This window comes from Erinaceus europaeus, chromosome 4, assembly GCF_950295315.1.
Source record: "Erinaceus europaeus chromosome 4, mEriEur2.1, whole genome shotgun sequence".
In the NCBI taxonomy this organism is placed as follows: Eukaryota; Metazoa; Chordata; class Mammalia; order Eulipotyphla; family Erinaceidae; genus Erinaceus; species Erinaceus europaeus.
This window is the reverse complement of record NC_080165.1, coordinates 58,541,342-58,567,129: the sequence shown is the minus strand read 5'-3', so window position 1 is coordinate 58,567,129 and position 25,788 is coordinate 58,541,342. Positions and strand designations below refer to the sequence as shown.

Genomic DNA, 25,788 nt, shown 5'->3' with positions numbered 1-25,788 from the left:
ATTAATTTAGCTGTTTGTCTGAAAATCTCTTTAGTTTTTCTTTTTTTTTTTGCCACCATAGTTATCATTAAGGCTTGGTGCCTAGATGACCCCACCTGGTGGCTATTTTCTTCTTTTCTCTAGATAAAGTGTAAGAGGAGGAGGAACAACACAGCACTGTTCCACCTCTCTTGAAGCAACCCCTCTATAAGTCCTCCCACTATGCAAAGGGGAAATTGCATGAGAGGAGGAGCATTGCTGTTGTGTCTCTCCTCTGTCTTGCTCTCTACCCAGAAACAGAGTCCACCAAAAGTGTGGAACTGCACAAATGTGAAGCCCTGCCAGGAAATAGAGATTTAAATTACATATATATATATATATATATATATACAATATAAAATTATTTTTAAAATTGTATTTGTCTTATATGATCTGGAACAGTGCCATACAGTATATAGTATACAGCAAAATTAATCAGTCAATTTGTTACACGAAAAGACAGAAGGTATGTGATCCACTTGGCCTGTGTATGTGTGTGCTTTTGCTGAACTCTGGTGTTTGAATATGAGGAGTAATTAAATAAAAATTGTTGTGAAAATCAGAATTCCAAAAAATTGTCAGACTTCATGATGAAAGAGGTATAATAAAATGGTGTGTATTTATATTTATGATAGAGAGGAAGAGAGAGAGCCAGAGTATCACTCTGGCAAATGTGATGCTAGGGATCAAATTTGGGACTTCATGCTTGAGAGTTCAATGCCTTCCTTATCCACTATGCCCTCTCCTTGGTAGCAGAAGGTCTATTTGGCCAGAAATGGTGAACTAAACAGCTAACAATTTCAGTACTTGCTAGTAGGAAGTAGAAAATAGGAAGCATTTTAAAAAATGAAATAAAAGGATTGCAATGGGACTATGTTGATATAAAGGAGAAAGGTAACCCCTTCCTTCCATTCCTTAGATTTTTATACCCTGGGCCATGTATAATTCAGTGTAGGGGAGGCATAAGCTTTTCTTCTGTAAGGTATGGGAGGGATTATGGTTAAAGAGGTGATATGAAATGTCAGTTGACTATGAAATAGATTAGTTCTAGGTAAGATTTCATATAAAACTGAGAAACTAAAAATTTATTTCCTTAAAACTTTCTCAGATTGATTTTCTTGTCCAGGTACCCATTGGAGTATTCACATACTCTTGGAAAGTATTCATGTATCTCACTTTAAAGACTGTTTGAGGACCTGACCAGCTTTTGGGAACTGTTTTGTGGATAGGAGGAATCCTAAGCTTACCTACTTCCTAGATCCCACTCAGGAAGTAATTCTTGATACTACTTTCCAAAACAACAAAGAGGACTATGGAGATAAGCAGAGATAGTACACCAGACTTTCATATCTCAGTCCTCAGAGGTCAAAAGCACAACTCCTCCTCCCAACCACAAACACCAGAGCTTAGAAGTGCTCTAATTCCTCTCTTTGTATCTCATGAGATATATATATATAAATAAAACCTAAAAAGTAACAAAGAGATAAGCCTTCTCAATTTATAAAATTATTAAAAATAAGGTGGGTAAATGAAAAACTTTGGTAGATCCTTTGTCTAAAAGGCAGAAGACACTGTAGTCTCCTTAAAGCTCTTACTAGCTCTAAGATGAATTATTGAAACAGTGGGGAAAAAAGCCAGGCTTTGGAATTTCATTTAGCATTTTAATAATAATAATAAAATAATAATAAAAAAGTACAAATTCCAAACATTTCTTTTTACAAGTTCAGATACATTTTCCCCAAGTGCAAAATACTCTGTGAACTGCATCATTTATTGCTTATTGTTGATTGTGTATGAGATGCTTAATATATTGGCAGCAGTGAAATGCAGATATAAATACAATATTTTGAGATTTCTTCTGCATTAAAAATAAAAGTCTCCCACATGGTAATGACAATTCTCTGAAACATCAATTCATCTCACACAGAATTAAGTGTTCTATTTGTCCAAACTGCTGTCATCTTTGTTGTCTAGTTGAACTGCTGACAGAACAGGGGGCTCTATGCTCTCTAAGCATTTACTTTCTTAGAGTTCCTAGTCCAGTGCTTCCTTTGAGAGAGGTCAAATTTAAAGATATTCTTTTATTGTTTACTTTCCATTTTCTCTTACTATGCTTAAGAAAGAAGCCAAGCAAGTTAACATTATTTTCTACTTATAGTCAGTTATACTTTTTGACCTTTTTTTCATTTGAGCCTATTTTATTGAGGTGAAGCAGCAAATACAGAGTCTGAATGCTCTACAACTTTTTTTTTTCCATTCTGATATGATCACCTACTCCAGAATTACCTTAAATATGCTTTATGAAGACCATTTTTTATATATATAAATTGTTTCATTAGTGCCAAACACCAGGCCTGCACTAGTGAACCTTAGCAACAAGTATGAGCCTCTGCCACCTCAAATTACCAAATTATGGGGACATCAGAGCAGTCAAAACTCAGTGTCAGCTTTTGGGAATTTCTAAGCTTGGGGCAGGGCAGTTCAAGTTCAGACTCTGGTTAGTTTTCTTTTGACTGAGAATTTACTCAGATTTAGGGGTGGCTTAATATGACAAAGAAGAGGAATTGCCATGTGGCTGAGGATATAAGTGCCTTTCTGATACATATCACTTGTGTTTGGAGCTCTTGTGGAAATGACTGCCCATTCTAAGACTCAGATCAGGGCAGTATTATACTAAGATAAGTGAGTCTCACTACTGAGGCCTTGCAAATACCCCATCCTGCAGAGAGGCCTCTGGGCTGTTTCCTGAGGAATACCCATTTATACTAGCTTTTCATTTCCCCACACTGCTAAAACATTTTTTTTTTTTTGTCTTACCTATAAAGACTTAGAGACTCCCTGAATGTTAATTCCTCATTCATCCTTAACCCCCAGTTTGATGCCACAAGGCCAGCTATTGCCCGAGGTTCAGCAGCAGCTTTGCTTGGTTCTTGTCCCTCAATTTGGATGCAGATAAAATTGGTGAACATTAGCAGGTCTTCACCAGCTCACCAAGCTTTGTCGTGACATCAGTTAAGAAGCCTAGTGGTCTATACTTTACTATGGAAATAATTTACAGGTCCTAGAAACCATAGAATGATTGGAGGAAGCATGGTTGTGTGTATCTATGTGTATGGGGGGGGGGGGGAACGGGGACTGGTAACAGGAAAAGACCATATCCTGAAGGTATAAATTGGGATGCACTCAACTGTTTGGCCTTCTAAGAGAGGTACAAAATAGGGGGTCGGGCGGTGGCGCAGTGGGTTAAAGCGCATGTGGCGCAAAGCGCAAGGACCGGCGTACGGATCCCAGTTCGAGCCCCCGGCTCCCCACCTGCAGGGGAGTCCCTTCACAGGCGGTGAAGCAGGTCTGCAGGTGTCTATCTCTCCCCTTCTCTGTCTTCCCCTCCTCTCTCCATTTCTCTCTGTACTATCCAACAACGAACAACATCAACAATGGCAATAATAATAACAACGAGGCTACAACAACAAGGGCAACAAAAGGGGGAAAAAATGGCCTCTAGGAAACGGTGGATTCATGGTGCAGGCACTGAGCCCAGCAATAATCCTGGAGGAAAAAAAAAGAGAGAGGTACAAAATGGTAGGGAGAGAGGTGTCAAAAAGTTACTCTAACTTCTGGTGGAGAATTAGGATGGTCAAACAATTTTCGTGGCATTTTCTGGAAAGTGGGAACAGTTCTGTTAAATTACCATTTTCTTGCATGGAAGCAGCCATTCTGTATCTTTACAGCAAGGGGAGGAGGAATGTTCTCAAAAGACAAAGGGCTGCCCAACCTTCTACCACCAAGGTTCATGGCTAATGAATGTTAGACAATTTAATTGTGATTGGCCACCTACCACACAGGTTGGTTTTGGCTGGTAAATATTACTAATTTGCAAGAAGAGTGTCAGGCTCTTTTATTTAGGGTTGAATTTTTTGGTGGACCAGTAGCCTAAATTTAAAGCTTAGGAATGGAACCTAGAAATGAATCCTGGGAGTCAGTTGGTAGCCTGTGATTGAATAGGACCATAGCTTTGGGGTAATTAGAAGGAGCAAATGGAAGAATAGCTTCACAGGTAGCGGTTGGATTGAAGGTGGAATATGTGCAAGATCGGGGATTGACACGGACTTGATTCTTCTTTCTTTTGAAAAGCAGAAGTTGAGGAAGCTAGACTTGAAGTCAGTTCCTCAAAGGAGTTACAAGCAGGTCAAGTATGGGCAGTATCCAAGGTGTGTCAATTGTTTTATGCCTGGATAACAGTCCTATTTTTGGCTTCCACAACTTTGTCTCGTGAGTCAGCCCATCCCTAGGTTCGTCCCGGTCACCTTCCATATGCACAGTAGGAGTAAACAGGATGAAGTCAGGGAAAAGCTGGAAGAATCACTTTCAGTGAAGAATCACTGACCAGTTCCATTGGGCCCTACAACTATGAGGTCCATGCTGAATCCATGGAGAAGCATAAGGATGGGCAGGATTGGTTTAGCAAACATAGGTCCCTTTCCTTCCTTCTCCCTCAAGATCCCAGAATCACTGTCCTACACATCAGGTGCCTCTGAGTTTCATCCCTTGGGTTACCTCAGCTAAAGACTCTAAAGGTCTAGATGAGCACTGGTGTAAGAGTAGAGACAGATCAGATGCTCCAGCACTCAAAGCCTGAACTAACTTTCTTCCACTCCAAACATACACTCTTCTCTGTGGGCAGCTATAAATAAGGTTGCTCTAATAGAGGAAAAAGAAACAAAAACAAGAAAATGCAACAAAACCCCTTCCTCTAGACAACACAGAAAGACTCAAAATGATTGCACTTATTAGATGTGGACAGGGTGGGCAGAAGGCTTGCCAAGTGCACACACATTCCTCTTGCTTCCCACAGGCTGGGGCCAGAGGTAGGTGGCTCCAGGCTGACTGCAGAGTGAGATCCTCTTTGGTGGAACCCACAAGCCAGCTGGGGCTACAAGGGGAAGACAACTCTGAGGCAAGACCCAGGCATGCTTCCAGTCAGCAGCCATGTTTCTTTAAACACAACACTTAGCAAAGGGAGGAGGGCTCCCCCAGGGAGCACTTGGTTGGGGTTAGGGGGTGGCTGGGCCAGGGAAAACAAGTAAGAAAAAGGACTAGTGTTTGAGGCTGGCTTCCAATTATTCTGTAGTGTAGTCCTTTAGACGGCACATTTTCTTACACTTCTTTTTTTGGTGATGCTTTAAAACCTAGTTTCTGTCCTGCAGAGCTATAGTCTTTCTTTTGGGGAGTCTCAGCAGCACGTTAAACATGGTAGTGCCTGCTGCTCTTCCTCATTCGGCTGTTGTCCACTAGCCCAGTGGCATGGGTCTTTTGTAAGCCCTCATGGGTGGACCCCAGGCAGACATGTGAAGGAGGAAGGATAGGAGCTGTATAGAAGAGAAAGCTGGCCATGTCGGCAGTCCAGAGCTCAAACCGTGAGCCCCAGAGGACCAGTGCTGGCATTAAACCTGTAAGTCAAAGGCTTCTTTGGCAGAACTCTGGGATGTTAGAATCACTCTAGGGGAGCGGGGGAGCAGGAGCAGGGGACAGCCAGGGGACATTTTGGCTCCTGACAAGCAAGGCACAACCCTATAATGGCAGAAGCCCCTTTTCCACTATCACCACCACCCATTCCCACTTCCTTTGTGGGTTACAAGCACCCTTCCAAGTTGATGGAGCCAGAGATGTGTGCTGGTAAAATAGCAGTGTGGTTAGGGAGGGGTGTTCCTTTACCCTGCATGGGGAAATAGAGCCAGCACTGAACAGCTTTCCCAGGGAACATGTAGGAAAAGGGAAGCTAGTCAAGAAAAGAGACAGAGGAAGTGAGGGACCAGGAAAGGAAGCTAAAGAACAGAAAAGGAGAGTACCTGTTCTATATAGTGATTTTTTTTTTTTTTCTCCAAAGAGAGAAGGTGCCTAGTCTGAAGAGGGGAGGGGCTGCTGGCTCTGAGGGCTAAGAGTCTGGGGGTTTCAAAACTCAGGTCTTGTACTTAGAGGCATTATTTGTAGGGTCTTAAGAAGCTGGAAACTTTCGAACGGAGCAACTTGATGAAGGATTTTGGCAGCATCTCCTTGTGCTTCTCTGTGTACTTGAAGTAGTTCTGAGGGTGAGCCAACACCTCAAAGAAGGCTTTGATGAGCTTCTTGTCCTGCAGAGATGGCAGGTGGGAATGTCAGCCACAGTGTTGGGAGTGGGGAAGAGGAACACCAGCTTTGACCCAGAAGCAACCCCTCTTGATAACTAGTAGGTGTATTCAAGTGAACTCTAGATTCCAATCCCTACCATCTGCTCCTTTAGAATTTTATTTTTTTTAATATTTATTTATTCCCTTTTGTTGCCCTTGCTGTTTTATTGTTGTAGCTATTATTGTTGTTGTTGATGTCGTTGTTGTTGGATAGGACAGAGAAATGGAGAGAGGAGGGGAAGACAGAGAGGGGGAGAGAAAGACACCTGAAGACCTGCTTCACCACTTGTGAAGTGAGCCGGGGGCTCAAACCAGGATCCTTATGCTGGTCCTTGCGCTTTGTGCCACCTGTGCTTAACCCGTCCAACTCCCCCATCACTCCTTTGTTTCCCTTTCCTTTCCTTTCCTCTCCTCTCCTCTCATACCCTCCCCTCCTCTCCCCTCCCCTCCCCTTTTCTTCCCTTCTTTCTTCTTCTTCTTCTTCTTCTTTTTTTTTTTTTTAAAGATTTTATTTATTAGTGAGAAAGGTAGGAGGAGAGAAAGAACCAGACATCACGCTGGTACATGTGCTGCCAGAGATTGAACTCGGGACCTCATACTTGAGAGTCCAATGATTTATCCACTGCGCCATCTCCTGACCACACGCCATCATTTTTTACTTGAATTACAATGGCATACTAACTAGTCTTCAAGTTTCTGGGTGCCCTTGTCCCTTTATAAACTGATCTTCCCACAGTAGCCAGAGCAACTTATTCTTTTGTTTTCTTCGTCCTTCCTTCCTTCTTCCCTTCCTTTCTCCCCTTTTCTTTCTTTCTCCTTCCTTCCTTTTTTTCTTTTCTTTCTTTTCCGTTCCTTTCCTTTCATTCTTTTCTTTCTCTCTTTCTTTCTTTCTTTCTTTCTTTCTTTCTTTCTTTCTTTCTTTCTTTCTTTCGTGGAATCAGGGCCTTGCACATGCACAATTTCACTGCTCTAAGCCACTTTAAAAAAAAAATTTATTTATTCCCTTTTGTTGCCCTTGTTGTTTTATTGTTGTAGTTATTATTGTTGTCGTCATTGTTGTTGGATAGGACAGAGAGAAATGGAGAGAGGAGGGAAAGACAGACACCTGCAGACCTGCTTCACCACTTGTGAAGCAACTCCCCTGCTGGTGGGGAGCCAAGGCTCGAACCGGGATCCTTACATTGGTCCCTGTGCTTTGGCCGCCTGTGCTTAACCGGCTGCGCTACAGCCCGACTCCCTCTAAGCCACTTTTTTTCTCCATTCAGATTGGGCAGTTGGAGGGAGGAGACAATATAACATTAAGGTTTTTTCTGTTACATAGTGGTGCTGATACTCAGCCCTATGTAGTGAACTATTTCTCTGGTGTCCTTTTTGGTTTTTAATTAGAGCATCACCTTTTTCTGTTCAAACACTTCTCTGGTTTCTTCTATCGCCTGTGTAAGGCAGATTGCCTTATATGATGCATAGGCTGAATATAATCTGTGTCCTGCCCTCTTCTTCCCCATCCCCTTTCTACTCTTCCTTGCTCTGCTGGGCTTTACTGGCCTTCTCTTAGCTATTAAACATGCCACACTGCTCTCATGCTCCTTACTTTGGAGTGTTCCTTCCCAGATCATAGCTAGCCTTACTTCACTCAGGTCTCAGTGACTTTTTCTGACACTCTATCTGAAATAGCAACATGATGTGTGGAGAGCATACTAGATGCTAGATACTATGCATTCAAATGCAGATCTTTTCCCTTCTAGACTAGTGTTCTTTTCAATGCATTCATAAATTTTTAAATAAAGGGAAAGACTTTCAGTTTCTCATACCCATTTAAATCAGAATAGCTGTACTATATGTGTCGTAGTTCTAGTTTGAACATCTGAAATAAGGGTTCAAGTTCTCAAAACAATGCCTGAAGGTCATTCTTGAAGTTAGATTCTTTGCAGTCAGCAAGTTCTAGATTCTTGTCTTATCTCTTCGGTCATACAAAATATTAATCATGTATTATTTTTATATCTTTAGTCATAGATAATACAATACACATGGCATAATAGAATCACATTTTATTCATAGACAAAACCTTCATTGATAATTTATGAAGGATAATACTGCAGCTAGTGTTTTCTTAAAAACAGAACTTAAGGGAGTCAGGTGGTAGCCCAGCGGGTTAAGCACAGGTGGCCCAAAGCGCAAGGACCAGCTCAAGGATCCCGGTTCGAGCCCCTGGCTCCCCACCTGCAGGAAGTCACTTCACAAGGGGTGAAACAGGTCTGCAGGTGTCTATCTTTCTCTCCCCCTCTCTGTCTTCCCCTCCTCTCTCCATTTCTCTCTATCCTATCCAACAACAACAACATCAATAACAACAACAATAAAACAAGGGCAACAAAAGGGAATAAATAAATAAATATTTTTTAAAAATAGAACTCAAGTTTCTCTCTCTCTTAAGGATTTTACTTTTACCAGGATTAATGCTTGGGCTCTCTGCCTGCACAATTCCTCCATATCTGGTGGACTTATTTTATTTTACCAGAGGACTACATAGCTCTGGCTTACGCTGGTGTAGGGAATTGAACCTAGGATTTTGGAGCCTCAGACTTAACTCTGCACAGTTAATATGCTATTTCCTCCACGCTGGTGGACTCTTTCTTGTTTACTTTTTGCTGGGGGAATTAATGGTTTATAGTCAAAAGTAAGTACAATTGTTAGTACATGTGTGAAATTTCTCATTTTTCTGCAAAACACTCTAGACCTTCCCCCACTCCCACTAAGGTCCTCCTCCACTACCATGCACCTGTACCCCCACCTCAGAGTCCTTTACTTTGGTACAATACTCCAAACCCAGTCCAGGTTCTGCTTGATGATTCCCCAGCTATTCTTATTTCTAAATTTTTGTCTGTAAGTGAGATCATCCCATAGTCACCCTTTTCTTTCTGGGTTATCTCACTTAACATGATTCCTTCAAGTTCTGGTGGATATATATATATATATATATATATATATATATATATATATACATAATTTATTTATTTACTATTGGGTAGAGACAGAAATCGAGAGTGGAGGAGGAGATAGAAAGGGAGAGAGACAGAGAGACACTTTCAGCCCACCACTTGTGAAGATTTTTCCCTGTAGGTGGGGGGCCAGGGGCTTGAACCTGGGTCCTTGTACACTGTAATGTGTACACTCAACCAAGTACATTACCATCTGGTCCCTGGACTCATTTTTTAAGAGAGATAATATAGCAGTGCTCCACTCCTTGTGAAGCTCCTCACATGCAGGTGGTTAGGGGCTCAACAGAAAGTCTTCATGCATGGCAATGTGCATGCTTTACCAGGTGAGCTATCTCTTAGCCCCTACTGCTTTTATTTATGAGAGAGTTTCATGTGAGACAGAGAGAGGGAGAGAGGCAAAGTCAGAGTACCACTTCAGTACATGCTGCCGTGAGAAACCAAGAACATCTCAGGCATGGAACTTGGGCTTTCTAGCACTGAACTATTTTTCTCAGCTTCTAGTTTCCTTCCTTCCTTTCCAGAGGAGAGAAAAACAGCACAGGAATGAACCAGAGCACTCTCAGCTTTGGCATATATATGGTAGCGCTGCAGATTGCACCTGCGGCCTTAGGCAAGCAGACCAGTGCTCTAACAGGGTGAGCTATCTCCCTGGCCTAGGGCTACTTTCTCCTTTAAAAGAGGCCTACAGGGAGTCGGGCTGTAGCACAGTGGGTTAAGCACAGGTGGTGCAAAGTGCAAGGACCTATGTAAGGATCCTGGTTTGAGCCTCTGGCTCCCCACCTGCAGGGGAGTCCCTTCACAAGTGGTGAAGCAGGTCTGCAGGTGTCTGTCTTTTTCTCACCCTTTGTCTTCCCCTCCTCTCTTCATTTCTCTCTTTCCTATCCAACAACAACAACAATAATAACTACAACAATAAAACAACAAGGGTAAGGATCCCGGTTCAAGCCCCCGGCTCCCCACCTGCATTGCTTCACAGACAGTAAAGCAGGTTTGTAGGTGTCTATCTTTCTTTCCCCATCTCTGCCTTCCCCTCCTCTCTCCATTTCTCTCTGTCCTATCCAACAACAGCAATAATAACTACAACAATAAAACAATAAGGGCAACAAAAGGGATAAATATTAAAAAATAAAACAACAAGGGCAACAAAAGGGAATAAATAAATATTTTTTTAAAAAGAGGCCTACAGAGAGAGAGAGTAAACTAAGGAGGGAGGAGTAAGAGAAGGAAGTGGCCTATGCATAGTCTTTATGCAAATTTGTCTCATTTTTCTTATATCTCCTGGAAGAGGTGGGGGATGTTCATGTCCTCTTTCTCTCTCTCCCTCCAGGGTATAAGATAGTGTGAATGGCCGTACAGTCAGTCTGATGGACTTGTGCTCAAGCCCCAGCTTCGTTACTGGACAAGTTCTATAATTCTGTGCGTCAATTTTCTCATCTCTAAAGAGGGGGCTATCATTACAGAAGCCAGACCTTCAACCTTCTGCATCCCACAATGACCTTGGGTCCCTACTCCCAGAGGGATAAAGAATAGGAAAGCTATCAGGGGAGGGGATGGGATACAGAGTTCTGGTGGTGGGAATTGTGTGGAGTTGTTCCCCTCTTACCCTATGGTTTAGTCAATGTTTCCTTTTTATAAATAAAATTTTTTTTTTTAAAAAAGAGGGAGCTATGAGTACCTCTTTGACAGAGATCCTGTGTATATCAAATGAGAATATTCATGTAAACAGCACATTGCCTTACACTGTTTCATGGTCATTAAATGTTGACTATCATCACTTTTAAGAACTGCTCACCTTCAGAATCTCCTGGTGGTTTTCAGATGCATAGAGCCGTCCATCTCGCACGATGTCTTCCACTAGCTGCTCGTAGTCCTCTGCACAGTCAACCAAGAGAAGGTCCTCAGGAGTCAAACTTTTCCTGCTCCCCTCACTCCCTCCCAAGATCCTGGAGCATTTGTCTTCTTGCTCACCACCGTGGCTCTCCTGCCTTTACTCACCATCGTAGGTGACATAAGGGATCTGGAAACCACGGGCACTGTTGGCCTCACTAGTCTTGAAATTGATCCAGAGCTTCCTGGAACGAGCCGTGAAGGCAATAGGGCGCTCATAGGTCTGGCAGGTCTCATAGGTGGTAATGGAGGCTGGGGAGGCTGGGAAGGCAAGCAGTAGGTCAGGAGAACAGAGCAGGCTCCTAATCTATCCTGGGGTGAAGGTTATTGGGGAAGAAATCATGCTGACAGACATTCTCCCCTGTGCATGTGCACCCTCCCCACCACATAAACACATTCTGTCCTCCTGCCCAGGGCTTGTTTTACCACTCCTCTGTGATATCTAAGTACTCACATAATATAAGAAATTTGGCATTTAAATTCAGGATGATAAAACTGCTAGAACAGGAAAATGATACATGTAACACTACTGGAGTTCTAGTCCCAGTGCTGGCTTTCTTAAATCTGCTCTGCACTGAGCATTCGCTGTTATTTTCCTTTGTTAGTTTCTCTCCTCCCAAAGCTTCCTTCATCACTGCCCCATTGCCTCCTGTACCAATCTCCCCTCTCTCCCTCCCAGCCAGACTTGGACTACCCACCCCCTACCCCCAGCCCAGCCCTAAAGCCACCCACAGTTCTTTCTCATGACGAGGACGTCCCCACATTCGTCCTCTGACGGCAGGAAGATCTCGGGTACCACAATAAGGATCTTGCGCTTGGGTGGGGGGTTGATGTTCCAGACGCACTCCACGCCGGCTGGGTAGTTGCCTGGGTAGTTGGGGGACTCGATATAGCCAGTGAACTCACCCAGCTCCCCACCACACTGACGATCTGTAGCCAAGCCCCAGTGGACAGAGCAAGAAAGAGAAGGGAAGTCAGTGGAGACATGGGCTGGGAAACTGAAGAGTTCTGAACTGGGAATTAAGACACACGTGGGCAGCTGTCTTCCTAGTTCATTATCTGTTCTTCATAGTTCGGTTCTACCTTTATTTCTTTTCTCACTTTATCTGTCTCTGCTTTCCAATTACCCATATCCAGAGCAAAGGTGCTATAAGTCCAGCCTAGCAACTAGTCCTGAGATTGAATGGGTCGGGGGAGATGTGAAGCACTGGATGGCTGGACTTTTTCTGCCTCTCTGCCCACAGCCCTGTCCCTTGCTGATTTATTCCCTCCTCTTCTCCCCACACCCATTGTTCCCAAGCCCCCACTACCCCTTATTCCATAGCCTGGCCTGCCACGTACTCTTGCACTGGGCTACACTGGTGGATCCATCAAAGTCAGTGCTTGTGTTTCCTGGACAACGGGTGCAGAAGTTCTGACGGAAGTCAGGCTGATAGGAGCCCATGGCACAGCGGATACAGCGATGGATACTGGTGTTGTAATAGTGCCCAGGGGAGCACTGGACTGTAGGCAAAGGGAAGGAGTTAAGATGGTGGGCAAGTAGCAGTTTCAGAGAATGGGATGGACTCATGGAGAATCAGATTGAAGACACCAAAAGTTCCCTCCAGAGTCCCAACCTTTCCTATTCATGCCAGAAAGTAAGCCTAAGAAAACAGACTGGTTGGTAGCATTGATCCAGTGCCATGTGTGTATAGAAATCCATTTAGGAGATTGTGGCACCAACTCTGAAAGCAGGGGAGTAAGTGGGACAGTTATTTATTTCCTCAATCTGTGATTTCTGACTGGTAGAGGGTCAGGATGGATCCTACAAGTAGAAAGATGTGGCTGTTCATACGCCTATCCTGGTTTGGGGAAGATGGTGGGGAATCATATTTAAATCTATTTTGGAGACAGAAAAAAAATTGGAAGTACTGAAGTGGGGGGAGTAGCCCACTCACCTTTAGTGTCACAGTCTTGGAAGGAAATGGCCCCCTCATGCTTGGTAGTAAGGCCCCCACCACATGGGAAGCATAGGGTCCGTCCTGCTTCAGGTTGGTAGGTGCCACGCGGACATGGCTGGCAGGGCTTGAATCCATCTACAGAGTGTTGGCCAGGTGAGCACTGACCTGCAATGAACCAAGGACCCAACTCTGATGGGGATGGTCCTGGTCATCCCCTTAGGTTCACCCATTCTCAGGGGACAAAGGTACACAAACAGGAAGTAGACTAGGAGAATGGCCTGGAGCCTGCACCTGCCCTTGGGAAATCCCATGCCCGTGGGCATCCCAGTGCCCACCCTACCCCACTCTGTATTGTTTGTTCCCCTGGCACCTGCACATGTGGTGATGTTGGTGGCTCCAAGAGGCCCGTGGGCATCACTCCCAGGGCAAAGGTCGCAGGAGAGTTGCCCTTCTCTCTCCTGGAAGGTGCCCGCTGGGCATGGCACACACTGCTCCGTCTGGCCGTGGTAATACGTTCCCTGCGGGCAGCTGACTGAGGGAGAGTCGGCCGCGCTAGCCACCCACCCCCACCCCTATTTCCCACCACCCAGGTCTGGGACTCCCCTACCCACTCCCTCAAATTCAAGGAGAATCTCTTTGTTAGGGAACAGACAGAATCCCACTTAAGAGGATCAGGGCCAAAGTCATGTGCAGGAAGGTTGATGGCCCCATTTGATGTTCTAGATTTCAGCCTGGGACTAGGGAGAGGTAGATGATGGGCAGGAGGGTCTGGGCTGCCTCACAGTTTGGAAAATGCAGCTGAGGCTGTAAAGTCTCTTGCTCTGAGCTAGGGCCAAGCTGGGCCTTCCCCACTCCCCTGCTCCCCAGCAAGCTCCCTTACCACACTTGACCCCAGCACGGTGCTGTCCAGGCTTGCAGGCCTCCAGCAGCTCTGGTCGCTCCCCAGCTACCAGGCCTGGCTTGTGGGCCAGCTCATAGTCAAGGCCTGCCAGGCGCAGCAGGAAGCGGTCCTGGTTGATGGATTTTCTGAGCATCTTCAGGGAACCTTTCAGTCGCCGCTCCATCCGCTGTCGGAGGCAGGTCAGCCCACAGCTGGCTGGTAGTAGATGGTGGTATGAGCCATGGGAAGAAGAGAAAGAAAAGTGACTGTGACCATGAAGGCAGGGAGCACGGCTAGGTATTAAGAGGGGTGTGGTTGGGAGTCGGGCGGTAGCGCAGTGGCTTAAGCGCACGTGACACAAAGCACAAGGACCAGCATAAGGATCCTGGTTCGAGCCCCCAGCTCCCCACCTGAAGGGGAGTCACTTCACAAGTGGTGAAACAGGTCTGCAGGTATCTATCTTTCTCTCCCCTTCATTGTGTTCCCCTCCTCTCTCCATTTCTCTCTATCCTATCTAACAACAATCACAACAGTAAGAACTACAACAATGAGAAACAAGGGCAACAAAAGGGAAAAAAAAAAAAAAAAAGAGTGGTGTGGTAAGCGGAGCTAGCTCCCAAGCTTGACACCAGGCAGCATCTGCTGCATCTGCTCTTTCCCTTTGCTGCTGTGTCCAATGATTCCCCTCCTCTCCCTATCCATCTTCCTCCCATCAGTGCCCCCAGTCTCACCTGTGGTGTCTTCCGCTCGGACTTCTGCCTCTAGTTCTAGGGTAAGCCGAGTGACTTCCTTGCCAGGAGGGGTCCGGGCCCTCCGGCCCTTGCCCTTCCGAGAGGAGTCACACTTGAGGTGGATGAAGGTGACCTGGCAGTCAGAGCAGGGGGCACCACCTGGGGGAGAGGCCTTGTCAACCCCCAGAGCAACCCCTGAGGACAGGGAAAAATTCTTACTCCCAGCTCTCACTTTCCACCCCAACCCTGACAAACCTTACCAGACCTCTACAGCTATTTGAATTCTCTTTTACTCTAGGCTATTACCAAGTTGCTGGGGCCAGGGGTGGGGGAAGTTCTAGGATACCATGGAACTTGTGCTTACAAATGTCTTCCCTTCTGCTCTGTAGAGCTCAGGGTGCCAGTGGGGTTTGGAGGTCTTGCCAAACAAGAGAAGCTGAGTGGTGCGAAGGGGTTGTTGGCTATAGCCCATTGGAGTGGGGTCCCCAGTCCAGACCTGGCCCCGGGTTTCTGCTGGCTTCCTCCATTTTGCCTTTGTTTCGTAGGTGCAAACGGCATTTGGCATCCTTGATCTTGAAGGAGGCCCGCTGCTTAACCGACAGCACTGCAGCCTCTAGAGGGATGGTAGAAGCTCAGCGCAGCCTGAGGGCCCCATGGGGGTGGGGGCTGCTGTGGAGGGTGTTGAGAAGCTGGGCAAGAAGCCAGGGACTTGGCTGGAGGAGAGGGATTATGAAATTCAAGGGGATCAGATGTTAGAGGCAGAAGGAGCAAAGGCAGCAGGGTATAAGAACACAGCAGAGGAGATCCGAGAAAAAAAAAAAATAGCCAGCAGGATTAGTAAGGCAGAGAAATACAGGTTAATAAAACCAGAAAATAAGGTGGGAATAAAGAAAGCTTCAGGGATGGTGCTCACCATGGCAGTGGTTGGAGTTTGTGCTGTTCCCGGGGTGGCCTGCTTTGGCTGGAGTGGCCCTGGGGCTGGGGGTGCCACAGCTCACCGTGAAGCCATTCTCAGACTCTGAGAGAAGGGGGCTGTCACAGCTATGACCTGCCCCTGCAACCCCACTGGTGGGAGAAATCCAAGGGGAGCAGAGGAGCTGCCCCAACAGCAGCCTCTCCTCCCTGCCAGCCCTCCTCCTCTAGGTACCTGGCAAAAACCGGGCTCGGGAGGGGCAGGTCAGGGCACAGGTATCCTTCTTGCCAGACCTGTTGCAGCTGAGCATAGCTTTTGAGGCACCAGAACTGCTCTGACACTTCACTGGCTCTAGGAAGGGGAGAGAGGCCTGAGGAGAGAGCCTTCCTCTCCCACCTCCCCCAGATGGCTAATTTGGAGGAAAAGAATTAGCCACTTTGCAGATCTGGAACTGTACGTGTGGAGTGATGAAGGAATTGTTTCCTAGAAACTTTGTGCCTCTAACTCAAAAGGGCTACATTCTCCACCCCCTACCCAGCCCACACCTTGCTCAGCATGGAACCACCCCACTGACATTTTCTAGGATCCCAACTCCCTCTCTGAAACCAAAGTGCCAGTTTTACCCAGCAGAGGGCGCTGCCAACCTGTGCAATCTTTGCCATTCCAGTGCAACCTGCCATGGCCTGATGGGCAGGTACACTGGTAGCTACCAGGAGTGTTGATGCAGCCAAAACGGCAACCTCCTCGATTGATACTGCACTCATCCACATCTGAGGAGAAGGAACAGGAAGATACAGATGAACGATGGAGGAAGGATTAGGAAGGAGTCTGGAAGCGGGCATTGAGTGGGGACCTTAAATTGGAGTTTCAGGCACTTTAACTACTGGCCTGAGAACAGCTCAAGCCTAGGACTTTTTCCTTTTTCTTACCCCCATTCCAAGGGCTGAATGTGACTGTGATGGGGCAAGCTGACAAAATTTCTAAAACCTCCCACTCCCACCTACCAGTGGGGCTATAATTTGGTATTAAAGGATGGGAATCAGGGGCAGTGACAAAGTTAAGGGGAATTCTGGAGGAAGGATACCTTTCTGATGCCTCTGTCTCCAAGCTGTCTTAATTCCTTCCATTTATCACAATGCATGCAGACATGGGACTGCTGATTGCCCATAGCCACAGCTCGTGTGTGTGTGTGTGTGTGTGTGTGTGTGTGTGTGTGTGTGTGTGTGTGTGTGTAACTGTGGCCTTACACATGTAGAATTTCACCGGTCAGTGCCACTTTCCCTTCCAACAGAGTCAGAGACACAGAGGGAAAAGTACTACAACATTAGAGTTCCCTCCATTGCCATAGCACCTCTCATGTGGTGTTGGGGCTTGAACCTGGGCAGCACACGTGGTGGGTTCTCTCTGGCCTAGTCATCAGATACAACTAAGGGAATCATTCAGTTGAAGAGTAAGGAGATAAGAGGGGCCCAGTAGTGGAGGATATATGTTTGCTAGCTTACCCCCACAGTGGGTTACACCATACAGCAGGTAGCCATGATGGCAGAGGCACTGGAAGCTTCCTGGAGTATTGACACATATGTGGTCACAGGTTCGATCAAAGGAACACTCGTCTATATCTGGAAGAGCAAGTATTCAAGCCACTGAATCTGTTTTGGGGTACTTAACTCTGGAACCCTTTGCTCAGGTGAAGCGAGGGGCCTTGGCTCCTACTCATAAATTGAAAGAGTCCCTACTCATGGCCCAGCCCTATAGGATCAACAACTGTCATTCAATAATGCTTAACCACCCCTTTGCCCTCTCTACTTGGGAGTCAGGAACTTATAAGATCTGATGCATGTGGATCAAGGCCACCATGTGTGGTGAAGCAGGTTAGTCCCTACCAAGTATATGAACTGGGTTCAAGTCCCTGCCTCACTTCTAGCCAAACCATATGCCTAGGAGTAGAGCTGGTCTGCCAAGAAGGGGGACATTTGCATGACAATGCCTTGAAGATTCTTCATAGTGTCTGCTGCAAGTTTCTCAGACTCTGAATCTCTCCTACTAGAAAAACCTCTCCGAAGATATCCATCCCGCCTTGAACCAACTCTGCTCACCTTGGCAGTTCCTCTCATTGATGAGAAGTTTGTAACCCTTCTTGCAGCTACATTCAAAGCTTCCCACTGTGTTTCGGCAGATGTGGTCACAGCCCCCATTGTTTAAACGGCACTCATCTATGTCTGGGGAAGCAAGACAGAGATAGAGAGATGGTACTGAAGGCTGGAGATGAGATCCTTTCTTTAAAGAGACAGAAAAAAGGAGGAGTGTCCTGACTCCTTTCTCACTGTTCCTTCAGTGGGCTGGGAGTGGGGTGGGAGAGAAGGGGAGGGCTTATAGCCATCAGTCACATTTCTTTCCTGGGACTGAATCCTCCTGGAAGAGCACAGATGGGAACCACAGTTGTCCTTAGGCTATTGCCTGGACCAGGCACGTGAGATACAGGGGTAGTCTATATCTCACTCTGCCACTGATGGACCTTCTCAGAAAGGCTGGTGGAGAAGATTTATCCCCTCCTGCCCCCATCCCTGCTCAGTCTCAAGATCATTGGTGGGTGGGGATGTCACCAAGAGGTAGAGATCCAAAGGGGCAGTCCTTCAGAGAGGAGGAGCTGGGAGAGATGCCTGGCAGGGAGGCCCTCCAAGAGAGACAGAGAGGCTGGGTAGCTGGTGGGGGAGGGAGGGGCAGGCAGGAGGTCTGGAGAAACTCAGACCTGAAGCAGCTTTCAGCACTAGGAAGGGAGGGAGGTGCTGGTATGGGGGTGAGCAGCTTCCTTCCTGAGGTCAAGTTCCTCAAGCTGGTGGCAGACAAGTCTCAGGCTACTCATCCCTACTTAGGGAAGGGGGCAGAGAGAGCAGCCTTCCAACTTTGTTCTTAGCATACCTGTCAACAGTACTTCCCAGCAGGAAAGCTCTCAGCTCTGGTTGTCTGACCTGCTTGCCCCAGCCCTCCCCAAGCATCTCTGCCAGCTGCTGGGCCAAAAGACACAAAGGAAGCCAGTTCTCTTTCCAGTCCCAAGTTCTTGTGACTAGAAGGCCCAGATCTGATGCTCTTTATTTTAGTATGGCTATTTCCTTTTTCCCAGCTCCCCCCAATGCCTTTCTCAGATCTCAGTCCTTAAACTGCGATGAGAAATATGGAAAGGGGACAATGCTTAGTTGTCCTTGATTCTTTGTAGTCAGGGATTGAGGAGGTAAGGTTTCTATCTCTAGCCCCAAGCTCAGCTCTTTATCATTCTGCTCCTATCCTCTAAAAACCCTTACCTAGTGGCTAGGGGAATAGCTCAACTGGCAGAACATCAGACTTGTATGCCTGAGACTCCTGGTTTGATCCTCAGTGCTTCATGAGGCAATAGTTTTAAACATTTAAAACAAACAAAAAAAGAATTCAGGGGCTGGGCAGTTGCATACTAGTAGAGAGCATACATCACATACAATGTGTGAGGAACTGGGTTCAAGTCCCTGGTCCCCACCTGCACTGGGGAAGTTTCACAAGCAATGAAACAATGCAGCAGGTCCCTCTCTGTTTCTTTCCCTCTCTACCACCCTTTCCTCTCAATGTCTTTCTCTACCCAAAACAGATAAATAAAAAAATAAATAAAAATACAAGCCCTTACCTTTGCAGGTCTTCCTGTCTGGCTGCAGCATGAAGCCCACAGGGCAGCTGCAGTGGACACCAGTTGCTGCATCATGGCACTTACTGTCACAGCCGCCGTTGTTGACAGCACAAGTCTCTGTTTAGGAAGGAGGTGAAGGATAGTAACCAGAGGAGTCCTACACTCAAGGGTAATAGAGGAAAAAAGGTCACAGGGAAGGCCTTGGCTGTCTCTCTGTGCTTTAGAAGGAGCAGTAAGCAGAGGCTCCCAGCCCCCTTCCTCCCATCAGTCCCAGCCCCCATCCCCTTCACAAGTACAGCCAAGCAGTCCACTTCCCTGCCCCCTGCTTGATTGAAACAAGGTGGACAACAGTGAGGCAGGTACAAGCCAGAGCTGTCAGGCAGGAATGTGCTGAGAGGGTGGAGGAGGTGCAGAGGGGAGAGCACTGGGAGGGGTGGGAGCTAAGTCAGGGTGGTTCTCATTGCCAAGAAGGGACAGATAGTTTTCTCCTCTTTACACTCACTGTCTCTTTGGTGGGTGAAAGAGAGACAATCTTAAGAAGAGTGAGCCCTGTGATTACTAAAACAGCTGAAGGATGACCACCAATTCCTCTTCCCCTTCCTCCCTGCCTGGCAGTTTAAGATCCCAGTTCCAGGACTAAGTATTCATTCTCAGAGGAGATAGTACACACTTGGTCAATCCCCAGCCCCGTCCCGGTTACCTCCACCTCCTCCCAACCCCTCCTTCTAGTCCCAGATAGAGATAAGCTGGCTGTTCTGTTTTATTTCCGCAAAGGGGAGATTATGTCTAGGGGAAGGGAGAGGACAAAGGGAAAAGAAGAATCCAGAGAAGGAAGGGGATAAGAGAAGTAAAAGAGTAGACACTCTTAGAGCTAGGTCTCATTTGTTGTCCCCTTTTGACGGAAGTTTCTCCTTCACTGAGGGGTCAGAGCTGGGGAGGATGGACATTGACAGGTCACTCTCCCTGTTTTGTGAATTTAGAGCAGAAGAAAAACAGATATAAGCTGCAGCTCGGGAGACCAAGGAAGTGACGCAGTGGATAAAGCACTGGGCTCTCAAGCATAAGGTCTTGAGTTTGGTCCCCAGTATCACATATGCCAGAATGATGCTCTGGTTGTCTCCCTACCCCCATAAATAAATAAACCTTTAAAAAAACATACAAAAAAACAAGCTGCAGCTCAAGAGAGTCAGGTGAATCAGCCCAGAGAAAAGCCTTCAGCAAGGCTATGGGCAAGGCCCTGACACAGGGACTGTTATTAAGAGTGAACAATGAGGGTGGGGCACTAGTATTACCCCGCTGGAGAGACAAAAATCCCAAGGCCTCCACTGGGGAAGAGAAGGGGAGTGATCCAACGAGTCAGAAAGAGATAAGATAAGCATTGGTAAGTACTATCATCTTGAATCTCTGACTTTGTTAGCAAGGACAGCAGCAATGCAAATGCTCAAGAAGAGGACAAGTTCTGCCTCTGGAGTCCTGGTCATGTCATGGTCCCAGGTTTGGAAGCAGCCACAGTGGGATTTCTTATGTGCCAGTCCCACCTTAGTCTCTCCTGAGCTTTAAGACCATGGGAGAAAATGCAGAGGGAATCTTGAGTTCAGGCTCCAAGCCCAGCCCAGCCCCTTCAAGAAGGCTGTTAGCATAAGAAGAGGTTCCCTCAGCTCTGGAGCAGGGAGAGAACAGTGCCAAGGTCATGTAGATCCTGAAGGATCCAGGATGGGCATCAGCAGAGTGGGCACAATGTTCATCATGTCCACCCCCCTTTCTAGGTACTGGTTCCCTGGGAAGGGCTGGGGCCACAAAGTGGCATGTCCTCAACCCTTTGCTCTCCGGGTGACAGTATTAAAAGCACAAGTTACTTCAGGCATGCAGCAGATGCTCTACACATGCCATCTCAGCCAGCACAGCAACCCTAAGGGAGAACTCTTATCCTCCCCATTTTACAGAAGGGTAGAGAAGCAGTAGCTTGCCTGAGGTCATACAGGTAGAAGGTGGCAAAGATAAAATTCCAACTCTGGACTATCAGGACTCATGTCATGCTTTTAGCCATTATGGTGGTAGCGAATGATGAGTGCTGCTAAGACTATGAGCTACAGTAGGTAAAGATACAAGGAAGGATGGCACCTAACCCTACCATGCCTACATTGGGTGGCACAGTGGGCACAATGAATAAGCTGGAGCTGGCTGGGTCCTTAACTGTGTAGGAAGCGGACGGGGAGAGGGGCGGTTGGGAAGAGGGGAGGTGTTAGAAGGTAGGTGAGGGGGCAGGAGAGGAAAGTGACAGGACCAAAATAAATAAATAAATAAATAAAACCAATAGGAAGCATCCTGGGCCAGCTCTTGGGGAATTCAGATATTTTTGTCATCCAGAGGGCACAGCACCCATGTTGTAAGGGGAGCCCTGCTATCAGGCTGGAGCCCAGTCAGGCTGGGCCCAATGGGCATGCAGTTAGTGAGAGCTCCAGCGGGTTAGCCTTTCCCCTAGCAAGCCAATGAGAGCAAGCCAAGAGAGCAGACATATTTACCATTAGAAACGGCCTGAGGGGGGATGTGCTGCTCTAGCCGCCTTTCCCCTGTTTGACATTGTAAAAAAGCTGTTTAGATGCTGGGCAAGAGCCACTGTGGCCTTCCCCAGACCCATCCCAGCCCCTCCTCCACCCTGCAAACCCGAACTCACTAGCCCCAAAGGGTGAGCACTAAGACTCAGACAGCAACTTTACTCCCAGGCTTTGTCCTGCCTGCCGTCCTCAGAGAAGCCAGGCTCCTACCAAGCGACTGGTGCAACACTGAGTCTCAGAGAGGGGGCAATCCTGAGCCTGGGACCCCAAGGCCCATCAAAGGTAGAGCTGGGATTCAACCTCAAGTCATACAAATTGCCAAATCTCAATTCCCAATGGTTCCCACCCTTTTCTGCTAAATTCTACTGCTTTCTCAGTCTTCCCACTCAGTCTGAATGTCCTGGTGGCCCCAACAATGAACTATTGTCTTACCAGGGCTGCTGGGAAAAGTAGATGCAGGGCAAGGACTTGGTGGTGGGGGGCTGTGAGCTCTGGCATAGTCTCCCTTGCTCTCTTCTGCTTCACTTGGCCATCGCCCAGATGACAGAATGGGTTTTTGGATTAGAGCAAAGCTCAAGCTTAATAGGAATACTTTCAAAAGCAGCCATGCTTGGGACTATCTGAATAGAAAGTAACTAGAGGGACCTGGGTCACGCATCCATGGGCCTATGCTTTGTCGTGATTCATGCAGCTTTTCCTTGGGGACTACATGCAGTTTCCTTGGGAGACTCTGGGGATGTGTGAGTGTGTCCAGGGCTTGGTGGGAGGTTTAGGAAGTAGAAGAATTAAATTTCTGAGAGTAAAAAAAGAGTTAAAACAAATTAGCCTAGAGAAGGCAATATGAAAATCTAAAAATGATCCTGATTAGTTCAGATGGAAACATGGAGCAGGAGAGACTTTAATTATGACACTGGATGACGCTTTAGAATCATGTGTGCAAGTTTTGGAGCTGATACATAAGAGAGACCTTTAAGAGAATTGTACTTTCCCCTATTTGTGAGCCTGGGGTAGTGGTGGTGGGTGGTAGCGCTTTCTGAGGAATGGGCAGGTCTTTGAATGAGTCAGGGAGATAATCTAACTCTTGAGCTGAACATTGTATCTCTGATGTACACACAGTGGTACTGTTCTCACTTTCCCACCCCAGCATGTTGTAGCTATGAGATGAATGGCCCATAAATGCCCATATCTACACGACAAGTCTGTCCCCTGTTTGGCTGAAGATACTGTCCTAACTCTCATGTCCCATTTCTCCAAGGGTACACCTCACACCCTAATCTTTCTTAGTACTCTGTGAGCATGTAGTCATTGACCTTCATTAAAAGACCTGCAGACCTAGGGATCAGAAATTAAATTGCAAGAGTGAAGGAACTGAACTTGCCTATGAATCTGAAGATGTATAAGATAAAACCTAGCACTGAGGAAAAGGGATCAGGTGTCATGAAAGCCCCAAAGCAGGGCGAGAGGGGTGGAAGGCTAGAGTTGGTGAGCAAATGAGAGAGCTCCAGGCAGAACTGAGAGGGAGTACCACTGGAGTGTGCAAGACAGAGAAGGAGGTAAGGGATGCGGGTGAGGACAGTGGGGAGGGGACCCACAGGAAGAGGGAAAGGAGAGAAAGGACAAAAAGAAAAAAGATATCTGAAGTCAGGAAACCCCATTTGTCAGTGCAGGGCTGGTTGTTCCTGGAGAGCACACTGTACCACCTTCCATTCCAGAGTGGGGACAGTAGGCTGTGCCAGCTCCTTCTCACCACACTGCTTAGCCCTGGCCTCAGGCCAGATTTAATCCTCTGCATTGCCCCAGTTCTACTTCTCAACCACAGCCTTGGTCAACAAGCACCTCAAAAATTACTCCCAGTTTGGCAACACCTTACCCTGGGGCAAAGAGGTTGGTGAGGTGGTGGGGGGGGGGGGACCCGCAGGAGAATGGGAGAGGAACCGGTAAGCCCTTCAGTCTCTGAGCTGTCCCTTACTAGAATTAGTATCCTCTAGGTCTTCAACTCTCTGCTCACCAGCCATTTTGCATCTGGTCCTCAGTCCTCATGTGTTCCCCTGGCCCCTGGTTCCCAAGCACCCTGGCCCCCAACCCCATCACAGGTGCACTGAGTAATCCATTGGCCTCACCCACCGATGCATGTCTTTCCATCAGTATGGAGCACAAACTTGACATGACAGCCGCACCGGGGACCCTGCTCGGTGTCATCACATGTGTGCTGGCAGCCACCATTCCCATAGTTGCACGTCACTGGGCAGAGAAAGCAGGAAACCCATCAGCTTGTTGCCCTCTGGGCACCAGTTTTCTATAACATAAATGCTGCACCTCTTTTCAAGTTGCCTCTCCCACACTCCCTTTCCCTCTCCCTTCTTGCTGCAGATACCCCAAACTCCAACTCCATCTCCCACCCCCACCCCAGCCATTCCAATCATCTCACATTTACAATCCCGCTGGTTCTTGGTGAGCTCGAAGCCAGGGCGACATTCACAGGCAATACCCCCTTTGGGTGTCTCCCGGCAGATGTGAGCACAGCCATGGTTCTTATTCATGCAATTCATTCCTTCTATAAAGGGAAGAGGAGGGGTTGGGGTGAATGCTAAAGGAAGAGGAAGCTGAAAGGATAGCTGTGGCCTTGGAAATTGGGAGAATTTCACTGAGGCTACAACAGAGAGGTGAATGACTCCCTCTAGACCTCCTAACCTGCCCACATAGCTGGGTGCTACTAGGAAGAGCCATTTAGAATGATGCACATGTATTAATACATGTCTTAAGAATAGCTGCACAATCACCTCTCCTTCAAACAAACATAAGAGAAAAAAAAAGTTCAGTACAATGCTAGGTGCTGGATGGATTTAGAAGTACCCAGAAAAATGTGAGGTATGATCTCTTTCTTCAAAGAGCTTACAGTCAAATGGGAAGATAAATGATAATCAGATCTGGGAGTCAGGCGGTAGCACAGTGGGTTAAGCACATGTGGCGTGAAGCGCAAGGACCGTGTAAGGATCCCGGTTCAAGCCCCCAGCTCCTCACCTGCAGGGGAGTCACTTCACAGGCGGTGAAGCAGTTCTGCAGGTGTCTATCTTTCTCTCCCTCTCTCTGTCTTCCCCTCCTCTCTCCATTTCTCTCTGTCCTATCCAACAATGACATCAACAACAACAACAATAACTACAACAACAATAAAAAAAAAACAAGGGCAACAAAAGGGAAAAACATATATATATATATATATATATATATATATATAAAGAAAAAATGATAATTAGATCTATAAAGTGAGTGAGAAGTAATTGGTATAATTACTCTGCTATTTTATGCAATAAATACTGATCATTCCCCCAATACATATAGGGCAATATATTGGGTACTGGGGAGATACAAAGGTGAACTAGACATATTTCTTGCCCTCAGGGTAGTATAGTCTAGTGAGGGAACAAAGAGTCTGAACTAGACAATATATAGCCCACTCTTCCTTCTTGACCTTCTCAGTTCAATCCAAGAGATAAGGAATCACTGAAGCCCTCAAGTCTGGGAACAGTACACCCTCAGCCCCAAATGAATTCCACTGGGTTTTGTTCTAAAATAGGATATCTCTGTTGATGGATCCCCGAGGATGTGACTGTACTGAAGGACAAGAAAAGGAGTGCATGGATCTTAGTAGGCTGGGTGAGATCTAGGGGGTATTGACGGGAAGCCCCTATTGAGTTATTAAGAAGCCTGAGGAGTGTAGGGCTGGGTCTTCCAGGCCATGGGCTGACCTTCTGGCCGCTGAATGCAGGTGTGTTGGTTGTCACTGAGGAAGAAGCCTTCTCGACAGTGGCACTCATAGCTGCCCATCATGTTGACACAGCTTTGCTGACAGCCACCATTGCCCTCAGCACACTCGTCCACATCTGTGCAGGATAGATGGGGTGAGATGGTGGGGAAGCAGTCAGCATCCACGGTATGTCCTGGGACTTCAGCATCAAAGGCTCACAGGAGTCTTAGGAATCCAAGAATTCCCTCCTCCCCTGCCCCAAAACAACCTCTACGCTTAGGCCAGTCAGTTCTCACCTACTCAGCAG

At 46.9% G+C, this 25,788-nt stretch overlaps 1 protein-coding gene across 8 annotated transcripts in view; it reads right to left on the bottom strand.

Moving 5' to 3' along the window:
- Nucleotides 1-29: 29 nt before the first annotated feature.
- SCUBE3 (signal peptide, CUB domain and EGF like domain containing 3) overlaps nucleotides 30-25,788 on the bottom strand; it is a 159,993-nt gene continuing 134,234 nt past the window's right edge. For 3 of the 8 annotated variants that reach the window (XM_060189660.1, XM_060189661.1, XM_016192419.2), the window contains 20 exons: nucleotides 25,483-25,617; nucleotides 24,165-24,290; nucleotides 23,861-23,977; nucleotides 21,704-21,751; nucleotides 19,182-19,298; nucleotides 17,626-17,748; nucleotides 17,032-17,148; nucleotides 16,174-16,299; nucleotides 15,764-15,880; nucleotides 15,530-15,634; nucleotides 15,113-15,229; nucleotides 14,617-14,775; nucleotides 13,886-14,101; nucleotides 13,376-13,537; nucleotides 13,003-13,170; nucleotides 12,407-12,568; nucleotides 11,798-11,995; nucleotides 11,174-11,326; nucleotides 10,971-11,050; nucleotides 30-6,146 (listed from right to left, as the gene is read on the bottom strand). In XM_060189660.1, the coding sequence (XP_060045643.1) occupies nucleotides 5,997-6,146; nucleotides 10,971-11,050; nucleotides 11,174-11,326; nucleotides 11,798-11,995; nucleotides 12,407-12,568; nucleotides 13,003-13,170; nucleotides 13,376-13,537; nucleotides 13,886-14,101; nucleotides 14,617-14,775; nucleotides 15,113-15,229; nucleotides 15,530-15,634; nucleotides 15,764-15,880; nucleotides 16,174-16,299; nucleotides 17,032-17,148; nucleotides 17,626-17,748; nucleotides 19,182-19,298; nucleotides 21,704-21,751; nucleotides 23,861-23,977; nucleotides 24,165-24,290; nucleotides 25,483-25,564 (2,643 nt within the window). In that variant the 5' untranslated portion in view covers nucleotides 25,565-25,617 and the 3' untranslated portion in view covers nucleotides 30-5,996. Of the gene's footprint in view, nucleotides 6,147-7,081; nucleotides 8,143-10,970; nucleotides 11,051-11,173; nucleotides 11,327-11,797; nucleotides 11,996-12,406; nucleotides 12,569-13,002; nucleotides 13,171-13,375; nucleotides 13,538-13,885; nucleotides 14,102-14,616; nucleotides 14,776-15,112; nucleotides 15,230-15,529; nucleotides 15,635-15,763; nucleotides 15,881-16,173; nucleotides 16,300-17,031; nucleotides 17,149-17,625; nucleotides 17,749-19,181; nucleotides 19,299-21,703; nucleotides 21,752-23,860; nucleotides 23,978-24,164; nucleotides 24,291-25,482; nucleotides 25,618-25,788 lie in introns of those variants that run through there. The other 5 variants (XM_016192420.2, XM_060189659.1, XM_016192422.2 and 2 more) reach the window with 5 other exon arrangements.